Below are 25,017 nucleotides of genomic sequence, written 5' to 3'. Positions count from 1 at the left end.
TTTAGAGCCTACACTAGGGGTGATCTATATGTATTAAAAAGGAAGGTTTAGATTTGGCAAAAGCTTTATTTTGCCACGTTGAAATGGAAGTTTAAAACTGCGCACACAGGTTGCATTGGCACACCTGGGGCACATTTAAGTGGCTACTTAAGTAGGTGGCACAATCAGTGCTGCTGGTCCACTAGTAGCATTTAATTTTCAGGCCCTGGATACATGTAGTACCACTTTACAAGGGGGATACAAGTAAATTAATTGTGCCAACTGGGTGTAAACCAATTTCATCATGTTTAAATGAGCGAGTACAATACTTTAGCACTGATTATCAGTAGTAAAGTTTGCAGAGTCCTAAGGCCAACAAAACAATTCACCAAAAGCAGGAAAAGTAATGGAAAACAGTTAGGAGAAGACCATCCTAAGGCTGACTGGCCTAACAGTACATTTGAAACTTTTCTGTATTAATCTGTTCTCTTTTTACTATGCATGAAGTACACAAAGCGAAAGCTTCAATATTATACATGTAAATTCAAAACACTTTATTCGGTATAAAAATATTCAACCATAAAACAAATAACAATACAGTACATAAAACCAATTAGCAATAAATCAGTATATAAAAATGTCAATCCAAAATTCAAAAAAATAAAAATAAAACATCAATATTGAGAATTATAAAACCATTCTTAAAAGTGCTCTAAATTACTGCGCCAGGTGATAGCTCCCTTCAGAAAAGATCCCAGCCCCCGCCACACCAATACATCATAAGCCATTCGCAACCACAAAAAGGAAGGGCGATATTGCACAAAACCCTTGGGCCTCAGCAGGGGGAATAAAAAACGACACCTAAAAGGTGCATAAAAAACACAAAATAATGTAAAATGAGTCAAAGTCTGCAAAGACACCCCATCACAGGGACATGGTCTAATGGATTTTTCACCATACTGGCCTAGCGGTAAACATAAATCACTTCTAATAACCCCAAGGCGGAATCGTGAAATAAGAAACCTTTCCCTCACATCACTTATCTCTAAAAGATAGGGCTCAGGCTTGCCCCCATCTTAAGCATGATAAAATCCCTACCAGATTTTTTCCTTAAAACCTCCTCCTCTCTTTTGGCCCCCAGGATTCTCAGAAAAGTGTCCTTTACCCAGTTTTTATTTTGGCTGGTCAGACCCTTGGGAGTCTCAAACATGTCAGGCCGCCCCAGTTCGTAGGCCACCTTTCTTATATACATTAGCCAGTGGATATTCTTCCCATGGTCCCAAGCCAAGCAATCCCGTAAAATCTCTCTATTAAAAGAGGCATACTCATTCATCCAAATAGAGATCCATAACAAGAAGGGAACAAGCTGGATGGTGTCTTGTACAAACTCAAGATCTAATTCCAAGTGAAGACAGAAACCAGAGGTGTTTTGGCTAACTCCCAGTAACCTTCTGCAGAAACGGTTTTTTTTCTACAGTGGGGGCTCGGGTATCCATATACCCCCAAAGTGCAGCACCATACAGCAGGATTGGGAGACATTTTCGCCTGTAAACTTCAAGCAGAGCCTTAATGGGTTTATTTCCTACTCTAGCAGCAAAATCAAATGCAGCACCAACTGTAGCATAGAAAAGCATTCCTCTTCTGGCAATACAGGGTTTCCATGTACCTTTATCATCAAAGATAACCTCTAAATATGGGAAGCCGTGGACCCTAATAATAGTTTGCTCTTTGATCTTAAAAGGCATAAAAGACACATAGGCTCTAACTGCTTCACGGAGGCCATTCATAGTGTGGGCCATAATGATCGCATCATCCGCATAAATCAATACAGGGACACTATTACAATTAACCTTAGGAGCATCCCTACAATGTTCCACCAAAAAAATCAAGCAATCCATTTGTATATAAAAGAAAGAGAGTAGGGGCCAGGACGCAACCCTGGCGTTCGCCCCTATTAAGCTTGAAAGCATCCGAACACTCCCCATTTGTCCCCACCCTCACATTTGCAACCGTTCCTAAGAGGAGGTACCGAAGCACCTCCACAATATTAGGATCCATCCCTAACTGATTAAGCCTCTCCCACAGTATAGCCCGATTTACCTTATCAAAGGCACAGCTGAGGTCCATAAAGGCAAGAAAGAGGGTGCCCTTCCTGGCTTGAGTATATTTCCCACTCACCATCAGCAGATTTAGGCACTGTTCCCGGGTACCAAGCCCTTCCCTAAAGCCGTACTGGGCCCGGCTCAGAATTTCATTATCGGCCATCCAAGCCTCAATGCGCCTTAAAATAATCCGGCCCATGATTTCCACTGAAGAATCAAGGAGGGAAATAGGGCAATAAGACTTAGGATCATTCCGGTCCCCCTTTTTAAACACTGGAATGATACAGGCCAATCTCCAAGAGGCAGGAATTCCCACAGTGACTGCTGCACTGAGAACATTTAGCAGGATAGGAGCCCATAACTGTGGACAGGATTTATAAAGATCCATAGGGATCGAATCCGGGCCTGGGGCTTTGTTGCTGGCGCTACCCTGGAGTGCATCCCTGACCTCCTGAAGTGAAAACCTAATAGTTAGATTGGGAGTCACATCAAACTCTCTATCCCAGTTATTTCTTAAAGGGCTTTCCTGAAAAATTCTGCAGAAATAATTTACCCAGACCTCCGGGGCAATATTGCAGCCCAGGCCCTCAGATGTTTCAGTTTCAAAAGAGTCCCTATTTAGCACCTTCCAAAACAAACCAGGGTTCTTAAGCACTGTTGCACGCTCCAATTCCTCCCAGGTTATTTCCTGAAGTTTTAGCTTTCTGTCCCTCAGAGCACTTTTATACTTAACCCTTGCATCTCTAACAAGGGCCCTATCTCTGGGGTGTTCTTTTAGGGCCTTCTTCAAGTTTTCCTTAGCATCATAACAGGCCCTACTGAACCACCCACACCTACACTTACTGGGGGGATGAACAGCTGATAATAGACAGTCTTTAAAGGCTGTGTTTATGCTGAGCATCGCAGCCATAACTTCCTTTGGACTGGGAGTCTCTGCCAGAAGTATACCAGTGATCAGATTTAGGTTGTCACCCACAACCCTTTCTACAACTTGCTGAGTTTTTACCTGTTTCCAACCAACTCTCCTGCCCTGATCTTTTATCCTCACTGATGCAGGCCCACCCCGTCCTAGTTTGCATAAGGCCCCTGGGAGATTAAAACAGACTGTGAGGGGGTTATGATCGCTCAGGAACTTCCCTAGCACTTCTCCTCCTATCACCAAATCTTTTAGTGGTGGGGACACAAAGATGTAATCAATTGTTGAGCCAGACCCTCTACCTACAAAAGTTGGGAGCTGGTAAGTGTCCACCACTTCAATGTCACAGATGTTCAGAAGGCCCATCTTCCTTAGTCCCTTAGTCAAAACCCTACCTCTAGAATCCTGTACACCTTCCGCCGAGTGATCCTCACAATCAGACTCAAAAGGATTTACCACTGTGCTAAGTCGTCCTATCTTTGCATTAAAATCTCCTGACACAATAGCACAGAATTCCAGCCCCCACCTCCTCCATTCTACACTTCAGTATCTGAAGAACTGAAAAAAGGGCCCTGATTTGGCACCCCACATCCCAGACAGCATCATAAAAATTAACCAAAAAGACATTAAAGCTGTTCGGAAAAATTTCCCAGACAAGCAATATAACCTGATGGTTACAGTTAATTTGAAATGCACCCACTATTTTGGAGAAACAGATAAGGGTAATCAGACCACCTTTAGAGCGGCTGCCAAGAGACCGCGCACCCGGGACTGTAAATCTATTATATCCATCCATGCAGCCTGCCCATCTGACCAGGTTTCTTGAAGCATAATAATATCATGGTTAGCCAGGCACTTGACCCATGCCTGTTCAGATAGCTTAGCATCATACCCTGCAAAGTTCCATGAAATAAGGCAATACTGTGTAGCCTTCCCCTCCTGCACCACCCTCGACATATCAGCATTAGGGGATACTACCAGGTTTGCTGTATGTCTCCTAGCACATCGTCAATCCACCTCTTCCAAGTCAGGGTCTTTAGTGAAATCAGCTCTCCTACTGGTTGGCTGTAGGGCACTCTGACCTTGGGGGGGGATTCCTACCGATTTCAGGTAAAAACTCAGCACCCTGTCGCATATGATTATAAAAATAACTCAAAGGGACCATGCCAATTTTTCCCACTCTTGAGGAGGCTAGGCTACATGTGGAGAGAAGCCGTTGGGCCAGGCCGGGATATCTAACATTTATAATAATACAAACCTCATTACCCTCTTTTTTTTGGGGCCCGACCCAATCAATTCTTCTAACAACCAAAATAGCCCTAAGGTCCTTGCATGCAAAATCACAGTTTTTTCTTAGCCAATGGCCAGTTTTATATTCTAATTGGTCCGTGGATTCACTGGAGCCAGGGGCAAGAGCAGGAACGTTAGTCAACACCACCACATAGGGGGCACAGGCCAGGGGAAGCTCCAAACAGACCAACAGGGAACTTTTCTTCAACAAGTACTGATTATGATTTCCACCATTCTGTTAAGAATCCCCCCAACTGCCACAAACCCACTCTCAAGTTGCCTGCCACCACTAGATCTAGTTTCTGCCCTCACACCTGTTGATTGGACAATTGGTGGAAACGGCACAGACTCAGCACAGGCACCCTGTGCCCCAAGGTTTGCAAGTTTTTCCGATTGCCGTGTCACTCTCTCCAAAGCCCTAGAAGCATACTCCTGCAAAAACACCTTCTCACTTGATTGATACAAACAACTGGGACCACGTGACCGCCTGTGAATTGGCTTGCCCTCTCCTGCTCACATAACCAGGAGACTGCTTTTTAAATAGCCAGTAGTTTCGCCACAATTGGAGACAAGATGGCCTCAATCATCTCCTTAAATGTTGACAATAAATTGGTTACATAACAACCCGAGTGCTGGCAAGAGTCAGTACCATTATTCAACCCCAAAGAGCTTTCAAAAAGGGATGATTTCACTTTGGTCCCTGCTTTCTTCAATATCTTTTTCTTTCTCGGGGGAGGGCTACAATTATCCAGGGAGCAAGCCAGGGGAGAGGCCAACAGGAGCCTCTTACTTTTTCTTGGAGGCCCCGGACCACCAAGATCCCTTATTACAGCAGATAGGGCGGTCTCAGGGGCAGCGCATTGTTCTCTCACAAAATGAGTTGCATCCTCATCCAGGCCCCCAAGGGATCACTAACTACAGAAGCATGGCGCCAATCATCCATCTCCATGGAGAGCCTCCTCTCCGCCAGATCAATCTCCTTGGCCACAACCCCAACGGCTCTGGGAAGGAAGGAATCCAAGGTGGTATTTGAGCTCCCCTGCCTTCCACCACCACTCAGGGCTCCAGTTTGCTGACCCCTTTTCCTACCCATCTTCACAAAAAATGTGTCCTAACTGGATAAGTCAGCAAGAGTCACAGATAAGAATGTGATCAATAACTTAAATCTCACAAGGGATCTCATGTACTAAAAATGGCTAGAATAGTCCCAGACTCACCCTCCACACAAGAATTAAGGGGGGTGGCCCAGCCCGGCCTCTGTCAGTCGATGACAGGCGAAGGACGGGTCTGCCTTTGGCCCGGGCTTTGCCCGGGCTTTGTCCGCACGCCTCCCACGCGGCGGTAGAAGTTTTCCCGATATGTAGCGCTGACGGGGCTTGCTCCGCCCCCTGCCTCAGCCACCTTCTGGGACACGGAGTCCCTGTTTCCCAGACAGCAAATGCGCGTCCCGTGCAGCGGTAGAATTTTTCGCGCTATGTAGCGCTGGCGGGCTTGCTCCGCCCCCTGCCTCAGCCACCTTCTGGGACACAGAGTCCCTGTTTCCCAGACAACAAATGTGCATCCCGCACGGCGGTAGAAGTTTTCGCGCTATGTAGCGCAGACGGGGCTTGCTCCGCCCGCTGCCTCAGCCAACTTCTGGGACACGGAGTCCCTGTTTCCCAGACAAACAAATGCGCGTAAATTCATAAGCAGACAATTCTTCAGAATGCGGTTGTTCTAGACTCAATGTCACCAATGGTACTTTAATACTTTTGCCCTGCAAGAAAATCAACCTTTATTGTGTTTAATTTGCTGCACTTGAGCAACCTTTTTAAATGTCCTTCTTTCTTTGATTCTTGTCTTTGTATGTTTGTTTCAACATCTTTCATTCCTTCTTTCTTTCCTTCCTTCTTGATTTTTCCTCCTTTCCTGCTTTCTTTGTTTTTTTCTTTCCATATTTCCTTCTTTCTTTCTACCTTTACTTCCAATATTCTTTCCTGCTTTCTTGCTTTCCTCCGTCTTTTTTAATTTCTTTCCTTTTTTATGTCCTTCCTTTTTTCCTACTTTCTTTCTTTCCTTTCTTCTTTCTTTCTCTTCATTCTTCATTCTTTCCTTCTTTCTTTCTATATTTACTTCTTCCTTGCCTTCTTTCTTTCTTGCATTTTCCTTTCTTTCCTTCCTGCTTTTGTTATTTCTTTCCCTCTCTCATGCTTTCTTTCCTGATTTCTTTCCTGCTTTCATTTTTCTTCCTGTCCTTCTTTCTTTCTTTGTTTCATACTTCCCTGCTTTCTTCCTTTCATTCTTTCTAAGAGGCAGGAGGCTGCCAGCCAATGACAGAGTGATTGGATTTTTGAGGTCTGTGTTATCCAATACCGTTTGATTTTACTAAAATTATGTGTATGACATAGTTACTTATAATAGTTTTCCACTACACTTCATCTATTTCTCGGTGGTTGTGTCATTCACATTTCTCCAACCAACTCAAGCATGCACTAAGGGGCAATGTGTCAGCTCACTTCAGCCATTTGGATGACTTGGTTGTGAGTTACAGCATCCTGTCCTTTCACTATGAGCATATCCACACACAAAGTAGTTACCTTCAGTGCCAGTGATTACTAGGGTACTGTGTGCTTTCTTGAGACCAAAAAACATTTTTGCCTCTAGTCAATGTTTTTTGTAAATTGGTGATAGCCCAGCAGCTTCCAGAACAAGTAAGTTTTGAAAAAATCATGACAAAACAAAACAAGAATTTCCAAAAGGCTGGCGAACAACTCCAGGGCTATTGGCCTTGCCAATGCTTGTTTTAATTATGCAGCGTTTCGCCCTGAGCACTATCGATTGGATTGGAGTTGATTCTTCTGCAGTAAACAATATTTCAGACAGATTTATCACCGGTTTTGTGTAACCATCAGTCTGTGGAATTAACAACAGCATAATTCCAGCTGTGATGAGTAAAGACGTTTGCTATATCCAGTAAAAATTATTCTAAATCGCAATACTCTTTGGCCCTCTCCATCCAGTGTTTGATACATGTCTCTTTTAATGTGGATAGCTCAGTGGGTTACCGCTTTTGTCACAGAGATCCTTTTGTTACTTGCAGTTCATAAGTTTCATTCCTAAATTAACACAGTGACTTTTGAACCAAAAAACTCTTATGGTACCAAAAAACTATTGCACCGGATGCCATCAGCGCCAAAGCCAGTCATGTACGGCAGACCTTGTGAAATATATCGACTGATGCCTTCGTGGCAGACAGATATTCTGTTGCCATCCCAAGAGTCACTTAACCCCTGCTACCTGGAGGGGATGGATTATATTTTGGGTTTTGGTGACTGTGGCTAACACACTGATCGTCTCTGCATAGTTCAAGAACTTCCAAACCATGCCAACACCTTCTCAGATGTGATTCTGATTACAATGAAGACTTCAAGGAATCGACCATGGTTATACAAGTCTGCTAACTCACCACAGAAGGATTCCCCATTCATTACCCAAAACAGGGAAGAGCACTAAACCCTCTCTAACTCCCTGCTCATAAAATTTAGGGGCATATTTACAAGCCCCTAGCATCACCTTGCACCGCCCTAGCATAATTTTTTTAATGCTACGACAGCATTAAGGAGGCCTTTCTCCGGCGCATGCATTGTGCCACTTTGTAAACCCTTGGGCCACATTATGCCTGCGTCAGGAACAAAGTATGCAAGGGGGGCGTTCCGACGCATGGAGGCCCGAACAAATGGTGCAGTGAAATTAACAACATTTTACTGCACCATTTTTTCCATCATTTTTAGTGCTTGCTCAGAGCAGGCAATAAAATAACTCACCCACTTTAATCAATGTGCCTCCCTGTGCTTTGCTGCATTAGCGTAAAAATTTGTGACGCTTGTGAAGGAAAGCACCATAAGAGCGTCAACATTTTTGACGCTATTGTTCTAACGACTGCCATGTTGCGCTGTATTGTAAATACAGTGCAAACATGGTGTCGTTAGGTGGGGCAGGGGCAACGCAAGAAAAGTGGCGCATCTGGACTGATGCACCACTTTCTCGTAAATATGCCCCCTAGTTCCATAGCAGGAATTGTTGTTATGGAATCTTACATTCACCCAGGTGATGTGGCACAACTGGCTAATGACCTGAAAAAGCCACAGTAGGGCCTACTGCTGTGCTAACTTGGCTAACAGCTGTAGATTGCAGTTGTGCAAAAAGTTAATGTAGCCAAACCATCAGTCTCAAACTTTTTAACTAGACTTTCTCCTTAATCCCGCCTATATCATTTATCTGATTCTTCCTTACTACAAGCACTGTCAGGCTGTCTTGTGTGTGGTACTTTTAAAGTATACCAAATGAATAACTAGGAAAATATATTGGAGTTTCAGATTCAATATCATTTCAAAGGGCTGGTTGGTGGTTACCATTTGCACACATCTGCATGCCAATGGCAGCAATTCATTTTCAGCTTTGTATGTCAAAAAATAAAACTTCATGTCCATCAATTGAAGTATTCATATGTGTATAATCACACAATTCTGGTGTACTTTTATGCACAAGTAAATCCCACAGGAGCGGGCTGTGGCCATTCTGTGGTGGGGATACCTGTGAATTTCAGCGAACTCCTGCAAACTTGCCAGTTTTGGCATGTTCAGAAAGTGTGTCCAGCCTGAAAAGGGTCAGAGATTTACTCAGGGTGGTAAAGTGGAGGGAACAGCACCAAAGTTTGTGAGTTTGCTTGCAGACGTAGTAAAATGAAAAATGTAACTAATAAGATAAGTGTAAATGCACTTATGCATTACATTTTCCCATGTATAGACGTACACTTGTTCTATTATCAAAAGCGTGTGCGTCGCCCCTCGCCAGCAGCGGCAGCAGCAAACCTTTTCCCAAAAAACGATCATAAACTGTGTTTATAATTGTTTTTTGGGGAAAAGGGGCGGGGCCACCGGGGTAACGTGCACTGAGGTGGAGTGCACAGCACTGCCTCTCACCGTGCATGTATGTTTGGCCGGCTGTCTTGGGCAGGCCAAACACACATGCGCACAGGACTCTCTCCAGCCCGGCAACATAGTTGCCGGGCTGGAGAGAGCATGCACAGGCTCCCCCAGCCAATCCTGACGCTGCTTTGAGCAGCGTCAGGATTGGCCGCAGAGCAGGCTGGAAGCCTGTGCCTGCAGTCGACGAGGGACTGAGGATCGGCGCGCGGCGGAGGAGGTAAGTGTTTGTTTTTTGTTTTTTCAATTATTTTTTATTATTGTATGTAATTCACTCGCCCCCCGCATGCCGCCCTGCCCCTACTGCTTAGTGCGAGCTGAGACTGGTGAGTACTCTTGTGAAGCTGCAACAGTAGAAACTTCCTAGTGGTATTTTGGCTATTTTCTGTTATATTCAACAAGTCTTACAATTTCATCAAATGGAGGAGTGACCCTAAAGAAGCAACTTTGACTTTCTTTTTCAATGGGGCCACAAAGTACCCTAGCGTGGCACTGCACACACCATAGCCAGTGTCGAGGGCATGATTTGTCTGCTCGTGAATAGAGCAGTTACTAAAAGGACATGCCTGTGGGTTGTCAGGATGGGGACTTTAATTGAGAATGATTGCATTTAATATGTTTACAGAGCTATTTCCATTCTGTAGAGAACAAAAAAATGTATGCCCTTTTTTTAAATAATCCAATCTCTGGAAAATTGTTGCAGGGAGAATGGGTATCAGTAAAAGCTTTATGTCTTAATCATGCGTTTAATTTACAGTGAAGGGTCTCTCTTTTTAGAAGAAATGTTCTTTTGCCCGAGAAATGTTTTGTTTTACACGCATGAGCACAAACACACATCTCAGAGGTAGTAGTTCCCAGTGTGAACATTACAGTGTTTAGACTTACATTTAGAAAGATGTCCGGTATATTGAATTTTAGCAGCTGATTTGAAATCAAAGCTACTAATGTCATTTACAACCTTACAATGAAAAGTCCAGCATCAAAAGCAATTGTATAGTTTACATGTTCTTCTTTTTAAATACCAGGCACCCTGCCCTATGAACCATTTGTGCCTGCCTTAGGGGTAACTTGTAAGTATTGTAAATATTAGAAAGAAAGGTTTAGGCCTCGCATCTAAAAGTCAGACTTGGAATCTTATCTCTGCACACCTTGATTTGAAAGCAATCACTTAAAGATAATAATGCTGTAGTTTTTTTAATTTTTATATGTGTTATTGTGGGTGACAAATTATTTTTGAATGCTAATGATTTTATGATGATTCTACTCGAAGCCAATGAATTATTAAAATGTAACTTGAACCAAAATTGATTTGATGTTTATAATTGTCTTTATTGATGTAGTTTAATCCTGGCACATTTTTGCAGAGACGCCATTTTATTAAAAATGGATGCTGCTTTGGTGTTCTCTTTATCTTGCTCCTGCTTATTGCCATTTCTCCCAATCAATGTTCCCATGAGTGTCTTCTTTCACGACAGTCTTCACAGAGCATACGGTACTGTGACGTAACTGGTTATTTTCATTTGAGCGTTTGTATTGTGAATAGACTTTTCTTTGTGTACTGAAAGTATCAACTTTACAAGGTCCGTCCACTGAAAATTCCAAAGTGGACCTGCTAGCAGACACTGCTGTATGGATTTTTGTTTGAAAATCTTTCATACGGGGCGGGACGGTGCATCCAAGAACCACTGAATCCCATTAGTGTGCAAAAGGCCACTTTAATGAGCAACCCTACAATTGATAAAAAAAACTTCTGCCTCTAATGCCTAACCTCCTAATATTCTCCCAGCCTCACTATACATAGCCAACTCTATACAAAAATCCTGACAATCCTGTCAGTCAAACTTCACTTCTTGCCTCAAGGAACTGCTGTTGACTTTATTCTGATCCTCAATTCATTTGCCCCTACCCCCCACCCCTCCAAATTCTCAACTAGCTATTAAATTGACCAACTTTTTCTGCTGCTATAACTCATTAAATTGACCAAAAACCTGCCCCGCTCCTGCTCACTGTCAGCGATTAAACCTACCCACAAACCCCATCTTACCACTAGATAAACCCCTCCCTACCAACCCAGGCAAAATTATACCTGCCTCATTAAAGAACGGTAGACGGGGAGGGAGGGGGAGAACATTTTTACAATGGCTCCCACTGACCCTTGCAACTGGTGCGTACCTGTAAAATGGCACCTGCTAATGGTTAACCGAGACTATATTCACTAACCCCACAACCCCGACCCACAAACTGTCCAATCAGCTCATCCCTGAGCCCTTGGACCCTAGCACCCACCCAAAACACCTGGAGGGGGAAGTAGGGCATTCTGCCACCCATCTCCCTCCAACAAATCCAGCACCAGGCGTGATGGCACATACAAAAACCACTGACACCCATTTGTGTGCAAAAGACTGCTTTACTGAAACAGGTGCAATCCTAAAATTGATACAAAATGTCTGGCTCTAATGCCTTACATCTTAATATTCTCCCAGCTTCACTATACATAGCCATAACTACCCAAGAAATCCTCCCCGTCACCTAATTATCCCTTCCCAACCCTGTCAGTCAAACTTCACAAACAACACTCTTGCCACCCAGATCACTGTCGCCCCACTTCTTGCTTCAGGGAATTGCTGTTGACCTTTTTCTGATCCTCAGTTTGTTTGTCCCTACCTCTCCCCACCCTCCAGATTCTCAACTAGGTATTAACCTGACCAACTTTTTCTTTTGCTATAACTCATTAAACTTACCAAAAACCTACTACCAGAAAAGCCACAGAGTTCTTCTGTCCCTAGAAAACCTATTACCCACCCCTCCCAATTTTTTCTCCTTTACATCACAAGCTGTAAATGCAGAGAGTCTAGTATGATACCCTTTATCTGCACAAGGTATAGCTCCACACGAACACTGAAAGATGCACCCGTCATTCCTGAAAAACTCTACAAATTCATATTTGATATCCTTGTACTCAAGGAAGAAGAAAACAGCTGTCCTGCAAAACTTTCAAAGCTCCCTGTCTCCCTTCCTGCGTGCTTCTGTTCCATCGCCATGCCAATTCAGAATGGATGGTTTCCAAAATCATAAGCCCTGTAACCCAGAACCTGGAGCAGCAAAAGCCCCAAATGCTGCACCGCTGAAAAATTCTAACCATTCCTGTGGTGAAAAATCAACCCCACACCCTTTCTTTGCAAGCACAGTGCCAACCAACTCACACGGGGGCAGATACCTTGGTTTAGATACACCCTCATGGTGACGCATATACACCCCTGTCTGAGTGATCCGTTTTGGAACACGGTCCCATATCTATGCAGCCAAGGTCAGCACTTGCAGATTCTCCCGCCAGACGCCTTTCCGCGATTTGGATCCCACCACACCCATGACAAAAGCCCCAAAAAAGAGGCACACCATGATGACCGAAAAAAGCAGCGTCTCCCTCTCCTCTTGGTATATGCTCTGGAGTCCCAATATAACCTTCTTCAATATGTCCAATAAGATGGGCTTCTTCACTCATGGTTCTTTACCCCGTTCACAGCCCTATCCTTCAAGCATCCTTCTACCCATCTTCCCCGCCAATGGTTTATAACCCCAGAACAGTTTCCCAAAGAACGCAATACCCCCTAGGATTCCTGCATTGGTGACTGCTGAAAGCCCGTTGTCAATCAGATTCAGTATGAAAGTTACCACATCATTCTGCTGTGAAAGCCTGCCATCATCGTCACTGTGCCTCTCAGCCCCAGACCGCTGAAACTCCTCCCACGCCAGCCTATACTCTTGTCTCTTGGACCTCGAAAGGGAGCCCAAAAGCAACTGCCTCACTCGTTCTCGCCGTTCACCCACAGATGTGCAGTACCTCATTTTTTGACTCGTGTGCCCATGGTGCAAGCCCACGGAACCTGGTCCACTGGAAATGAGAAATTTCCATCCATCAGCAATTTAATATACTGCTCCAGCTACGTGTTGAGCCTTATATGTAACACTCATTAGCAAGCATTCCAGGACAAAAACACGCAACCACACCATTGGGTCTCTTGCAGACTAACTGTTAACCATGTGTACCACAGATATATTATCCACATTAAACCAAACCTAATCGTTGGCAAACCATTGCTCCCCCAAAGAGACAGCCACCACTAGTGAAAAAACATGAAGAAAGACCCTCCTTTTTCACAATTCTTGCCACTCTTCAGCCCACCTCCTGCCCTGCCAGAAGTGACTAAAACCGTGCCCTCCTGCAGCATCCAAGAACAATTGAATAGACCACTCCATCTCATCCACCAGACCAGTCATAGGCACTCCACTTAATTCCTCCAGAAAAATGTGCCAGAGTCGCAGATCCTCTTTCACACCAGCTGTGAGACGTAGAAAATGGTGAGGAAGGCCTAACCCCAAGATCACCTACCCCAGCCTCCTGCAGAAGTACTGTCAGCCTGTACTGCCCTATAAGTGAAATTCAAATGGCCCAATAGGACCTGAATGTCTTTAACTTGTGCCTTCTTTTTCTGTAATGCCTTATACAACAAATCCAAACAGCATTGTTTCTTATCTCCCAGCACCCTGATCTCCATCTTCAGGGAATCCACTGCACCCCCAGAAACTTGATCACCTGCACCGGTCCCACTGTTTTGTCTGGTGCCAAAGGGACCCCCAGCTCTTGCATAAGGCCTTGAAACAAATCCAAACTCCTTTGGCATTCCTGGGTCTCAGCTGAACCGACCAGAAAGAAATCATTCAAATAATGAGTCATGGTGTCTCTTCTTCCAACATGAACAAAAGCGTTTTGTAGGAATTAACTGAAAGCTTCGAACAGAGAAAATGAAACAGAGCAACCCATTAGCAAAGCCTTCTCAAAAGGAAATCATCCCTCAAACTGAATGCACAGCAACTCATAATCCGCTGGGTGAACTGGCAAAAGGGGTAATGCAGACTTAACATCACACTTGGCCATCAACGCAACCCTGCCAAGTTGGTTCATCAACCGCACAGTTGTGTCCACTGACAAATAATGCACCTGGCTACAAACTTTAGGGATACAATTCACAGGCAGTCCCTTGGGCCAAGACAGGTGATGGATAAATCTGAATTCTCCAAGTTCCTTCTTAGACACCACACCAATCGGCAAAATCTGCAAGTTCTCCAAAGGCGCATCCCTAAAGGGGCCTGCAATCCACTCCTGCATCTCCTTCGTCAACTTGTGCCACACCAACTGTTCCTTCCTGCCCCTTCACAGACTTTAGATTTTCTGCAAATTGATGCCCACGCGGTCCCTCATAACACAAATGAAAACCGTCCGAAAAACCAGGCCCCAACAACTCCCTGCTTGCCGAACCCAACAAATTAAGTCAATGATGCAACTTGTCCAGTTTACGTGCCTTTTCCCGGGCTCTGCAGATTCACTTGTCCCCTACTGCAGCCCTCAGGACACACCCATCATTCACTTGATTGTGCGACACCCCCGCTCTGCAGCCCACACTGGGTAAGCATAAGTTTTACCCCACATTTGGAGCACTCATGCTTGTATTTACAAACTTCTCACCAACATTGTCCCCTGTTGTACGGCCAGCATGCCCCTGATGTTCCTGCCTGCCCCCTCCCCGCTGTCCCCACCCCAGCCGAGGTGGGGTGCCCTCGAAAGGGCTTGTCAATGACTGGCCAGCTGCTCGCCATACAAGTTCATGTTCTGGTGTCATGGTCTGTAAAAAGCACTTGTTATCCAAATGTCCCAGATGCCATCTGCATCCTCTGCCAACCTGACCTTTCCTGTCCTTTGTCCCTCCTCGTCCCCTGGGGATCTGTGGCCTGATCCTGTACATACTTACCCTTCTGCAAACGGATATCCTGCTCTGCAAAAGCCTGTGTATCCCTCACTGGTGTCTGTACCCCAATCTCTACACCCCCATCCATCCCTTTCTTATTTGGCCTCAGGGTCAGGGCCCGCACTAAAGCCGTCCAACATAGTGCATGTCTCAGCTCTGCTATGCTGTCAACCAACTTGCCCATTGACTCCGTAGCATTCTGAAAAACCCCAAGCCTCCTCTCCCCGTTAGTGCTCTCCTGTCCCTTCTGCATATCATGTGGGGCCCCCCAGCATTCCCACTCCTGGTCATCCACGATTTCCCCTTCTTCACATTTGTCTACATCAAAGTCCAAATCACGCTCCTCCAAAACCCCACTCCTACAACACTCTGCACTGGTGCTGGGCACCTCTCCATCACCCACCCCGCCATCTCCAAACGGGACGTCATACAAATCCTGGGAAGGGTCAAAACCAGGCAGGTACAGATCCTATACCCTGCCTTCTTTCCACCTGGTCCATTGCAGTCCCAGAGCTGGCTGCACTGACTGGAGATCTGACTTCAGGCCAAGGTTCCAAAACCTGCACTAGACCATCTCAACTGGATCCAATCTGTACCGCCACACCTACTCGTGACACTTGGCTGCCTACAAGTTGTCCCTGACCCACCAGACTGGGCATTACAGCTGGGGGTCCATAACCCAAAACCCACCCCCCTGGACCTCCATCCTTGAAAACCTCTCCTTCCACCCACACCACCAAGAGGGCCATGGCCACCTGTACTAAATCACCCACCTACTCACCCATGGTACCTGACCCACTTAGCAGGACCCTGTCCCCTTGACCCTAAAGCACCCCTACCCTGGCAGACAAATCACTTCCAAAGTGAGTCCTCACTTTCTTATTCCCTTTTCCAATGACCTCCTCTTGGCCTTGCCTAAGGCTTGGAAAACCCACATCCTGAGCCATGGGGGGGGCACCCCATCTTCCCCACCCCTCTGTGCAAGAACTGTTGCTGTGGGTTCATTAACCCCTCACCCTCCTCCAGCCTCCCCAAACATGAATCGCCCTCCTGCCCCACTGGCACCAGATCAGCTTGTGCTAACCGACGGGGACTGGAGAGGTCCAAAGTGCCATCCCCCCCCCCGGCTCCACCCATCAGCGAGGTGACAATGAAATCCCCTGCACGGCTTTGCAGCATCACCTTGCTCACAGGCCGCACAGGAGAGAGGGCTGAGAGATCAAGCACGACAGCCAACGTAGAAGCTGCCCATGTGTGCACCGGAGCCTGAGTCCTTCCCCCAGGTAAGCAACTTGAATTACTGTCAGCTCCCCCGTAGCCCTCCACCCACCACTGAGGGGCTATGCTGGGCTCCATGCTCAACTGCTGCCTGCCGCTATTGATTGCCCTGGCACAAGGAGCACTGGCCAGGGCCGTGACCCTGCTCTCGTGTAGTCACCCGGCGGGAAACAATAGCCTGTGGTGGCTGGCCCGCAACATTCCCTGGGCCCTCCCTCTTGTAACCTTCGACTCACAGGCCATTTGTGATCAGGGGATGCACAGGCTACAACCGCTACCATGACCCTGCCTGCAGCCGTTCAGTTTCAAAGGCCCCATCTGCCAACAAATCAGACGTCCCTCCTTTCCTCAAAGTTTCAAGGGCTTTAAGCACCCTCTCATCCTGGGATGACATGTTGAAACCACAAGTGAAAACCACTGCACAACACAATCAAGGGAAAAAGGAACCCCCACCTCAAGCCAAAGAGTGCTACAAAATTTGTATAACATTTTTATTATGGCTCCCACTGACTCTTGCAGCCGGTGCGTACCTGTAAAATGGCACCCGCTAATGGTCAACAGTGACTATATTCACTAACCCCACATCTCCTGCTTCACAAACTGTCCAATCAGCTTGCCTCTGAGCCTTTGAACACTATCACCTGAGTTAAACTCTTGGGGAGGTAGGGCATTCTGACCACCCACCCAACCCCAAACCGGCATTGTGTTGTGCATCTCCTAACTACGCTGTTGTTGCTGTAGAAGCTGATAAAGTTTCCTTTTCTTAAAAATGGGGAAGCGTTATTTGATTATGTGTGACAATCTAAAATCTAATTTGCTCAATATGTGCTACCACTAGTCATTCCATGTTGAATTTGCAGTTTGTTCTCATCTTGTATTCATAAAATGTGCATGAAACCTCCTGGTTTTGGGGTTGAGCCAGATAAGTTTCCTATTTCTCCTGGAACTCTGTCCAGTCCACTTATGACTTTTGTTGCTTATTGGCTCTTAGAATAATTTTGATTTCTGACTTATGTCCACCAAACTTTCAAAGCATTTACCAGAACCACTGTGCAAGAGATGTCCGCTGGGAAACATCTCTAAATTTGATGAGCGGAGTTCCCTCCCCATGGCTGGAGTAAAGTACTCTCCCATGGCAACTGTACTTAATCTATCTCCTGAAGTGAAGTCTAGGCCATTAGTTGTCTCCAGTTTCTTATGCATTCCAAAGTTATTTGCAGTCATTTGAAACACACATCCAGTCTTAATAGTAATATTATTTGTGAATGCATGAGTTTCTGAAATATTTGTGATGACCATTGTTGCTATGGGGCTTTTAACTCCAGCTCTGTGCAATCTTTTCACTAGTTCTGCTCTCTGAACCACATCATAGTCTGTTATCTATGTGTCACCATATTCTTTCAATTATTTGAAATTACCTTGGTAGAGCAAGGCAGCATGGATAATAATTTGGTTAGTCAGTAGTAGCCAGTATTAGCAGCTGCTACTGAGGGCCTGATTCACAAAGAGCCTCTGCAGCCATAGCAGAGATTCTCTACTCAGGGAAAAATCTCAGCACTGCAGTTTCTGATTGTGGAGACTCCACCATGACTGCAGAGCCTCCGCCACAAGTGCAAGGTTCTTTGAGAATCGGTCCCTCAGTGTTTACCCCATGGTTCTTCAAATACAGCTCCTCCTACCTCTATTCTCACAAACAGGAACAGAAAGTAGACAGTTGTACCTTGTCCAGTATACCACTCCCTGCATTTTCTTAGGCACCTCAGCCGCATATAGGAGACTGTTGATTGGCTATGGGTGGGATAAGGGGTCGACCCAGCGATTATCATCTTGGTGTGAGATGCCACCCGGCTAACCCTAACATTTGATGAATCAAACTTCACATGGTGCTTCTTTCTTCCACCACCATGCTTTTTCTGTCTTTTTATATCACTCTTGTAGTTTCATTTTCATCTCTTCTTTCTCCCGTTGTCATTGTGTTCCTTTTTCTCTTTCTTTTCTATCTCCCTTTTCTCCCTTCACCTCTCTCTAACTCTAGATCAAAGTCTGTTGATGAAAACTAAGCCGTGGACCCCAGAAATGAGTACTGACGCAACCACCAGCACAAAGCAAGCACTGGGCAGTAGCACCAACAATATTTTGTTAATTGAAAAGGCAGTCCGAAAAACAAGTATGAATATTCTCTTACAAGGGCCTGTGAGTAGATGACGATACTTTATTACAAAAACAAAAGTTTGCAATACACCTCCATCGTTGGTGTGCTAGTAGTGTTTGAACCGTGATCCCCATCATATGAAACTGTGGGTGAAAGGCTGCAGCAGCCTGCCTGCATTCAATCCAGCTCCAGCAACTGTTCATTATGGCAGAATCATGAACTGTCACCACAATAACCTTGTGCAGGATCAGACATGCGTTAATTTAACTCCCAGTTTCATTGCAAGCTTTTCCTTCCCTAACATTATCCTCACCAAGCACACGTTTTTGAGTATCATGTCCTTCCCTGACTCCCATCTTCAACAGAGCCCTTGGACTGATCATGGTGAGAAGTCCAACCACAGTAGTGAGCTCCTTAGAGGAAGCCTACCCGTATCTTTGCATGATGAGAACAAGATTCTCCAGTTCTTTGATGACTTCAAAGTCAGTGTTGTCCTGGTGCAAAAACCCCATCTCTCACTGTTCACTATGCTTACTTCATTTGGCCAATGCTTAACTGGTAAAACATATAAGGCCCAAAGAAGTTTTTATGACGTTGCTTTGGGCCAAAATATTCCAGATATCAAGGCTGCCCACTTTTGATTGACCCTCATGTCTCTTTCTGCTTCTACCGTACAATTTCTATGTTCATCCCACTCTAATAGGTGTGGTACCAGAATTTCATTGTCAGAATAGCATTATAAATGTTGGCCGACTGAAGTTATTTACATATATCTCTACTTAGTGGGGCAATACTTTTCGAAGTGATTTTCAGGACAAAATGTTTATGTCAGACAATATTTCTGTAGAGGATATTCTAATACTCCGCCCCCCCTGAAATACCTCGGCAAAAAACAAATCAAAATGAAAATCTCTGGACAACAATTCTTTTACGGAGGTTTATCAAGGGGCCAGGACTATAACATGCAACCCACGTGCTGTAATCCTTCCTTTCTCCCTATGCCAATGTTTTCTCATCTTTCTTTTCCTGCTACTTTTGCCTTTTCTACCTTTATATCTCTTGCTCTGGAACAATGTTTGCTGGTGACAAAAAGTCTTGATCCCTGAAAATTAATGCTAGTGCCCACCACCTCCAACTATTGACACGTATTAAGCACTGTATTTGTTTCTAGGACTCCTTCTCCCTCTTTCTATCATCACTATCGGTCTCCTTTTGATTTCTTCCCTCTATCTCCTCCTCTCTCAGGCATAACTGGTGGCAAGGCTTTATTTTAATGTTTTGTAAATTGTCTACTACAAACTCAGTCTGAATTTCTTCCTTAGAGATTTTCTCTGAAAATTGAAACCCCCTGGTGTCAAGCCAGCTCCAGTTCTTCAACCAGATGCCCCTGTGTATTATTCACTTTCTCTGCCAATGACCTGAAATGAAGCAGAGTGCTCACAAGGCAAAAATGAGGAATCAAACAAGTAGAAGGTCTGATTCCCTCAGAAAGTTGGAAATCTAGGTGAGCTGAAATATACCATCTCTTCTCTTTGATTTCCAACTTTATTTGCATTTGTAAAACAAACACACCTTAGAAATTATGATTCCTTGTTTTTCAAGAATAAGTACACTGCCCTGGCCATATCTTAATTTTTCATGAATAGGTCTATTATTCCTGGAGAGTACCCATGGTGGAAAACCCGCCCGGTTTGACATTATTCTAAAATGATAATTTTCTCTTTATTTTTCCTGTTTTTTTTCCCCACAAGTAAATATTTATTCAATGAGTCAACTCCTTTGTGTAAGTTCCATTGAATATAGTGGCTCTGGACTTCCTTTTCACCCAAAAAGCACACTTAGACATCCAAATTATAATGTTGCTTTGAAAGAATCTTATTCTACACCTTATCTGTCTATCGATGGCTTTGTGAATGAGAACAAAATCCCTGGTGTTACCTCTCAGCATAAACATACCTGTACCACTGGTCTAAATATTGCAGTCTTAAAAAAAAAAATATTCAAATGAAGATGGATCTAGATTTTACCAAACTCACTACAAGCATAAATCCTAGTGGACTGTGATGGTCAGAGACCTTTCAGCTGCACGGCGCTCAGGCAGCCAATTTAATTGATTACACTGAGATTTTAGTTTAGAATAAGTTGCTGGTTTGGTGTTGACATTGACTGACATTTTGATAATTATTTGTTTTGCAGGGCAAGCGTCATTCTTAATGCAATTCTTAAAAGAAGAGGAACCCTGATTGGAATGCCATGGGATGATCAATTGTATTTTCCTGAGGTCCACACTGACTCCCATAATGTTTTATCTTCCTTCCCTCAAAATGGGTGAATTAACAAATTGTTAGAAGAGGAGTATAAATCTCTCCCATAGTACCACTCCCAGCTGTGATAACAAACTTACCCGACCTGGTCATTCCAGGGTGGACAGGATCGACCTGTGAAATCGTGGTTACAAGAACAGTCATTACGTCCTAGGAATGTCTACAAGGTACTTCAAAGATCTCCGGGAAAGTTCTGAAAGTTTTCAAAAGTTTATGAAAACACTTAAACTAAATTAGAATATGCTTTATCAAGCAATCAGATGAGTGATAGTTTTTACAACTATTTTTAGTACTTCTGCAAAGCAGTCATGGGACCTTGCATAGAATAGATCATGACGTCATGAATGTATGATGACTAGTGATCCTTTGTTGCACTTTGAACACTGGGTGCCATTGAGACTTATATGATCACTAAATACTGGAGTATTATTATTATTAGATGAAGCCCCTTTCAAACACAGTCAACTGAGAGCACACAGCTGCAGTTGGGTTCCAGCCTGTTGCATTTCTTCGCACTTGCATCAGAGTATCAAGTTTTGCTCTGATGTTCATGTAGAAATCTGAATGGCTCAAGCAGAGATGGGAGACTGGCAGTTATGTTGCTAAAGCATGAATCTTTTAACAAAGTATGCATCTCTAATACTCTTTGAGTTGAGAAGATGTTTCTGAACATGAACAAAATGTACATTGCGAAATATTGAACCTTACTGAAGACTGTTTGAGTGTAAGAGACTTAAACAATGAGATTTCTCATCCTTGCGATCATCCTAAACTGCCGGATATTGCACAAATCGCGTGCCGTGCCTGGGGGACGCAGCAGTTACCGTGATGCCCCACATGAGAACCCTGGACTTATCCAGTGTGGGGAGTACAGTAACCAGGTACTGCCCAATGGGAAATGTAAGATCATTGCTACGTTGCCACAGCTGGATGATCACAGGTGCCCAGATATGTTCCGCTGCACAGATGAGGTCTCCTACTGGCTGCATGAGAATGAAGAACGAAAACAGCAGATTATGGAGCTGAGGGAGTTGATCGCTGAGCTTCAGGAGGAACTGAGAAACCACAGGCACCGCATCAAAATATTGGAAATGCAGGTAAGAGCTCACCTGGTCTTCTCACGTGAGCTAAACATTATCATTTATACTGGATTCAATATAGTGGCTGATTAACCTGACCCTCTCTTGTGGATCACCAGGTGGCATGGGTTGGATATCTAACTTCACAAAAAGACAAGGCAGGCTCTTTGTAGTTGTAAATTCAGTGTTTGGGTACTCTGAGTGTTCAGGCCCATCACTATCTATCTATCTATCTATCTATCCATCTATCTTTATCTATCTATCTGAATGAACTGATGGAAAGATGGATGCAGAAGAGTAGATTTTAGAATATAAAGATGGTCTCAGTTTATCAAGTTTCACATGTACAATGGCCAGCATTCTGAGCAAGTTCATATATAACATAACCTATTTTCTGACATTGGCAACTGCGGACCAATGAGAAATAATCTGAAATGACTCTCATAATTAGTTGGGATTGCTTGAGGTGTCAATGTAGGTATATAGTTTGGTGTGGATGTGGTACAACAAAACTTTTAACTTGTATGTTGAGCAAACTTTCCTCTACTTCCTTAGGGAGTGCTATAATTCATAAAACCTATCGGTATTGTCAATCATTGATTTCAAATAAAAGTATGAGAAAACCCTATTAGAATCATAGTCACAAATATCCCAGTAAGTAAATATCAATGTTTTTAATTGTGTTTTACAACTGCAGGTATTACAGTAATTACACCAAAACAATTACCTTGCATTTAAAACAAGATATTACATATCTTATTTTGTGTACTAGTGTGATAAAATTAACCACCAACTTGTGGGTTCAAAATAACAATGTTATTTTGACTTAATTATCTATTCAATTATCAGTTTTGCAATAATGATTGACACTGGCAGTGCTGGGTGCACTTGGATGCCTGAGGGTGGCACAATCTGTGCTGCTAAACCCGAGGGGCCTGCCTTAGTACTCCATGCCCTGAGTACCTAAGTACCATTTACTAGGGACTTATAGTGGCAGGTACAGGTGTTGCCAATTGTACCAATGTATCACAACAGTTTTGGGAAAGAGATCTGGCCCAGGGAACTTGGCTAGCAGAGGCCCTGGGCACTAACAACTTTGAATCCACATCAAATACCAGGCAAAAAAGTGTGGGGCTAACCATGTCAAAAGAGGCACTTTCTCACACCACACGGACCCCTCACCCTTGGGCCACAGGAACCACCACCTCCGGGGCTAAATGTAATTTTTTTTAAGCTGGGACCAAATGGATTACCCTGGACCACAGGGGCCACGATTTCCCCGGGGACAAACACTTAATTTAAAAAGGGAGGGGCACATATATATATTCACTAATGAAAACAAAGGTTAAAGTGGAGTTACACGTGAGGAAGGTAGTACGATTTTAATTTACATTAAAAAAAAACTCACCAATTCCCTTAAATAGCACTACTATTTAAAAAAACAAAGAAATTCCCAGATATTATCTGTAAATGCTGACGGAGGTCAACCTCTTCACTTAAAATTGTGGGGCATGTGAAGTATTCAAGTGGGCAATTACATTAAGGTGAATAGAATATTGTCTAAGCCTGTAGTGTGAATCATTATTTCAAGGCCATAACCCTATTGAATGGTCTCACAATGATTGTATGATTGTATCAGTGATATCATCAGATGTTGTTTGAGATGGCATCAGTGATGTCATCAATTATGTCATTTAACATGTCATGAGTGATGAAATATGTGAGGTCACTGCATGGCGGGGGCAGAAGCTATAGTTAGCTCTGTAAGTTATAACTGGTGAATTTCGATATTTTTTTGCTTGAGCCTGTGTCCAAACCCCATGGAAGATCAAGCCCCAACTGCACACAGCTGTCAGACCTACACCCAAGCCCCTGAGGCCAGCCCTCCAGTGGCAGCCAAAGCCCAATTGCTGGTCAATCCACCACAGTGATACAACCCCGAATGAACATTTACCCCCCATTTTTTGTCCGCAGGGGCCTTGCTGAGACCCGCTGCAGTACTCTGGGACATGCAGCACAATGTATGTTTGTTTCTTTATTTGACCATGGGGCGCCTTTCTAGTTCTCCCAGCCACCTTGATGGTCAGGAGATCATGATACCCCTTCCTGGCTCCTGATGTTTTTTTTTCCTTAACTTCAGGACGACCTTTTTGCATTATTAAATGTTGTTTTTGTCTATTACATTATATTTATTTATAATGGATATATTTTTTATTTTCAATATTTTAACATGTTTATGCTGTTATGTTCTTAGGTTTTCAATGTTTTTTTAAATGATTAGGAATAGGAATGGTATATCGAATTCCTTCAAAGTTTAACACTTTCCCTGCTTTTGCTTATGTTTGAGTGGGAGCAGTAAATCTAAAACCTCCAAAGTACAACATTCTCCCTACTGTTGCTTAACTTGGAGTGAAAATAGTAGATCTAACCCCCTAAAGACCAACATTTCCCTGCTGTTCCTCACACTGGAGTGGAATAGCAAACATAACCCTTCCAAAGTCCAATGCTTTCCTTTCTATTGCTTGGATTGGAGTGGGAATTGTCAATGTAAAGCCTCCGAAGTTGAGCACTTTCTTTGCTGTAGCTTAGATTACAGTGGGGCTAGTAAATACAACCTGTCCCACTCCAACACTTTTCCTACTGTTGCTTAGATTGGAGTGGGAATAGTAAATTTAACCCCTTCAAGGTCTCAGAAGTTTCCTACGTTTGCTTAAATTGGAGTTATAATAGTACATCTGACTTCTTTAAAGTCGAACACCTTTGCTAGTGTTGTTCATTTTGACTTACTGTTTTTTTTTTTTTTTTTTTTTTAATGTATTTTTTAATATTATTTACAAAAAAATGTATTTAAATGTAATTTTTGTTTCTTATATTAATTGTATTTTTTAAATTTGTAGGTAATTGTCAATATTTTTAAATGTGATTTATTTCAAAATTATATATATTATTATTAATATATATATATATATATATATATAATATAATATCGAATCATAGTCCTGCTGCTCCCCATTACAACCACCAAGCGGGGCAGTGCTGGACCAGCGAGCGCAGGACCCAGTCAAATATGAAAGCTCTCCCTCGGCAGGATTAGTACTGATAAAGACGGGAGAAGGTCTGCACTCCTGG

At 43.8% G+C, this 25,017-nt stretch overlaps 1 protein-coding gene across 2 annotated transcripts in view; it reads left to right on the top strand.

Moving 5' to 3' along the window:
• Positions 1–25,017, top strand: part of LOC138295442 (angiopoietin-related protein 7-like) — a 186,832-nt gene that overhangs the window by 15,719 nt on the left and 146,096 nt on the right. For both annotated transcript variants that reach the window (XM_069233750.1, XM_069233749.1), the window contains exon 2: positions 20,682–21,906. In XM_069233750.1, coding sequence (XP_069089851.1) covers positions 21,550–21,906 — 357 coding nt within the window. In that variant the 5' untranslated portion in view covers positions 20,682–21,549. The remainder of the gene's footprint in view (positions 1–20,681; positions 21,907–25,017) is intronic.

This window comes from Pleurodeles waltl, chromosome 5 (assembly GCF_031143425.1).
Source record: "Pleurodeles waltl isolate 20211129_DDA chromosome 5, aPleWal1.hap1.20221129, whole genome shotgun sequence".
NCBI lineage: Eukaryota > Metazoa > Chordata > Amphibia > Caudata > Salamandridae > Pleurodeles > Pleurodeles waltl.
The sequence above is the reverse complement of the archived record's forward strand: the minus strand, read 5'-3'. Positions and strand labels throughout refer to the sequence as shown.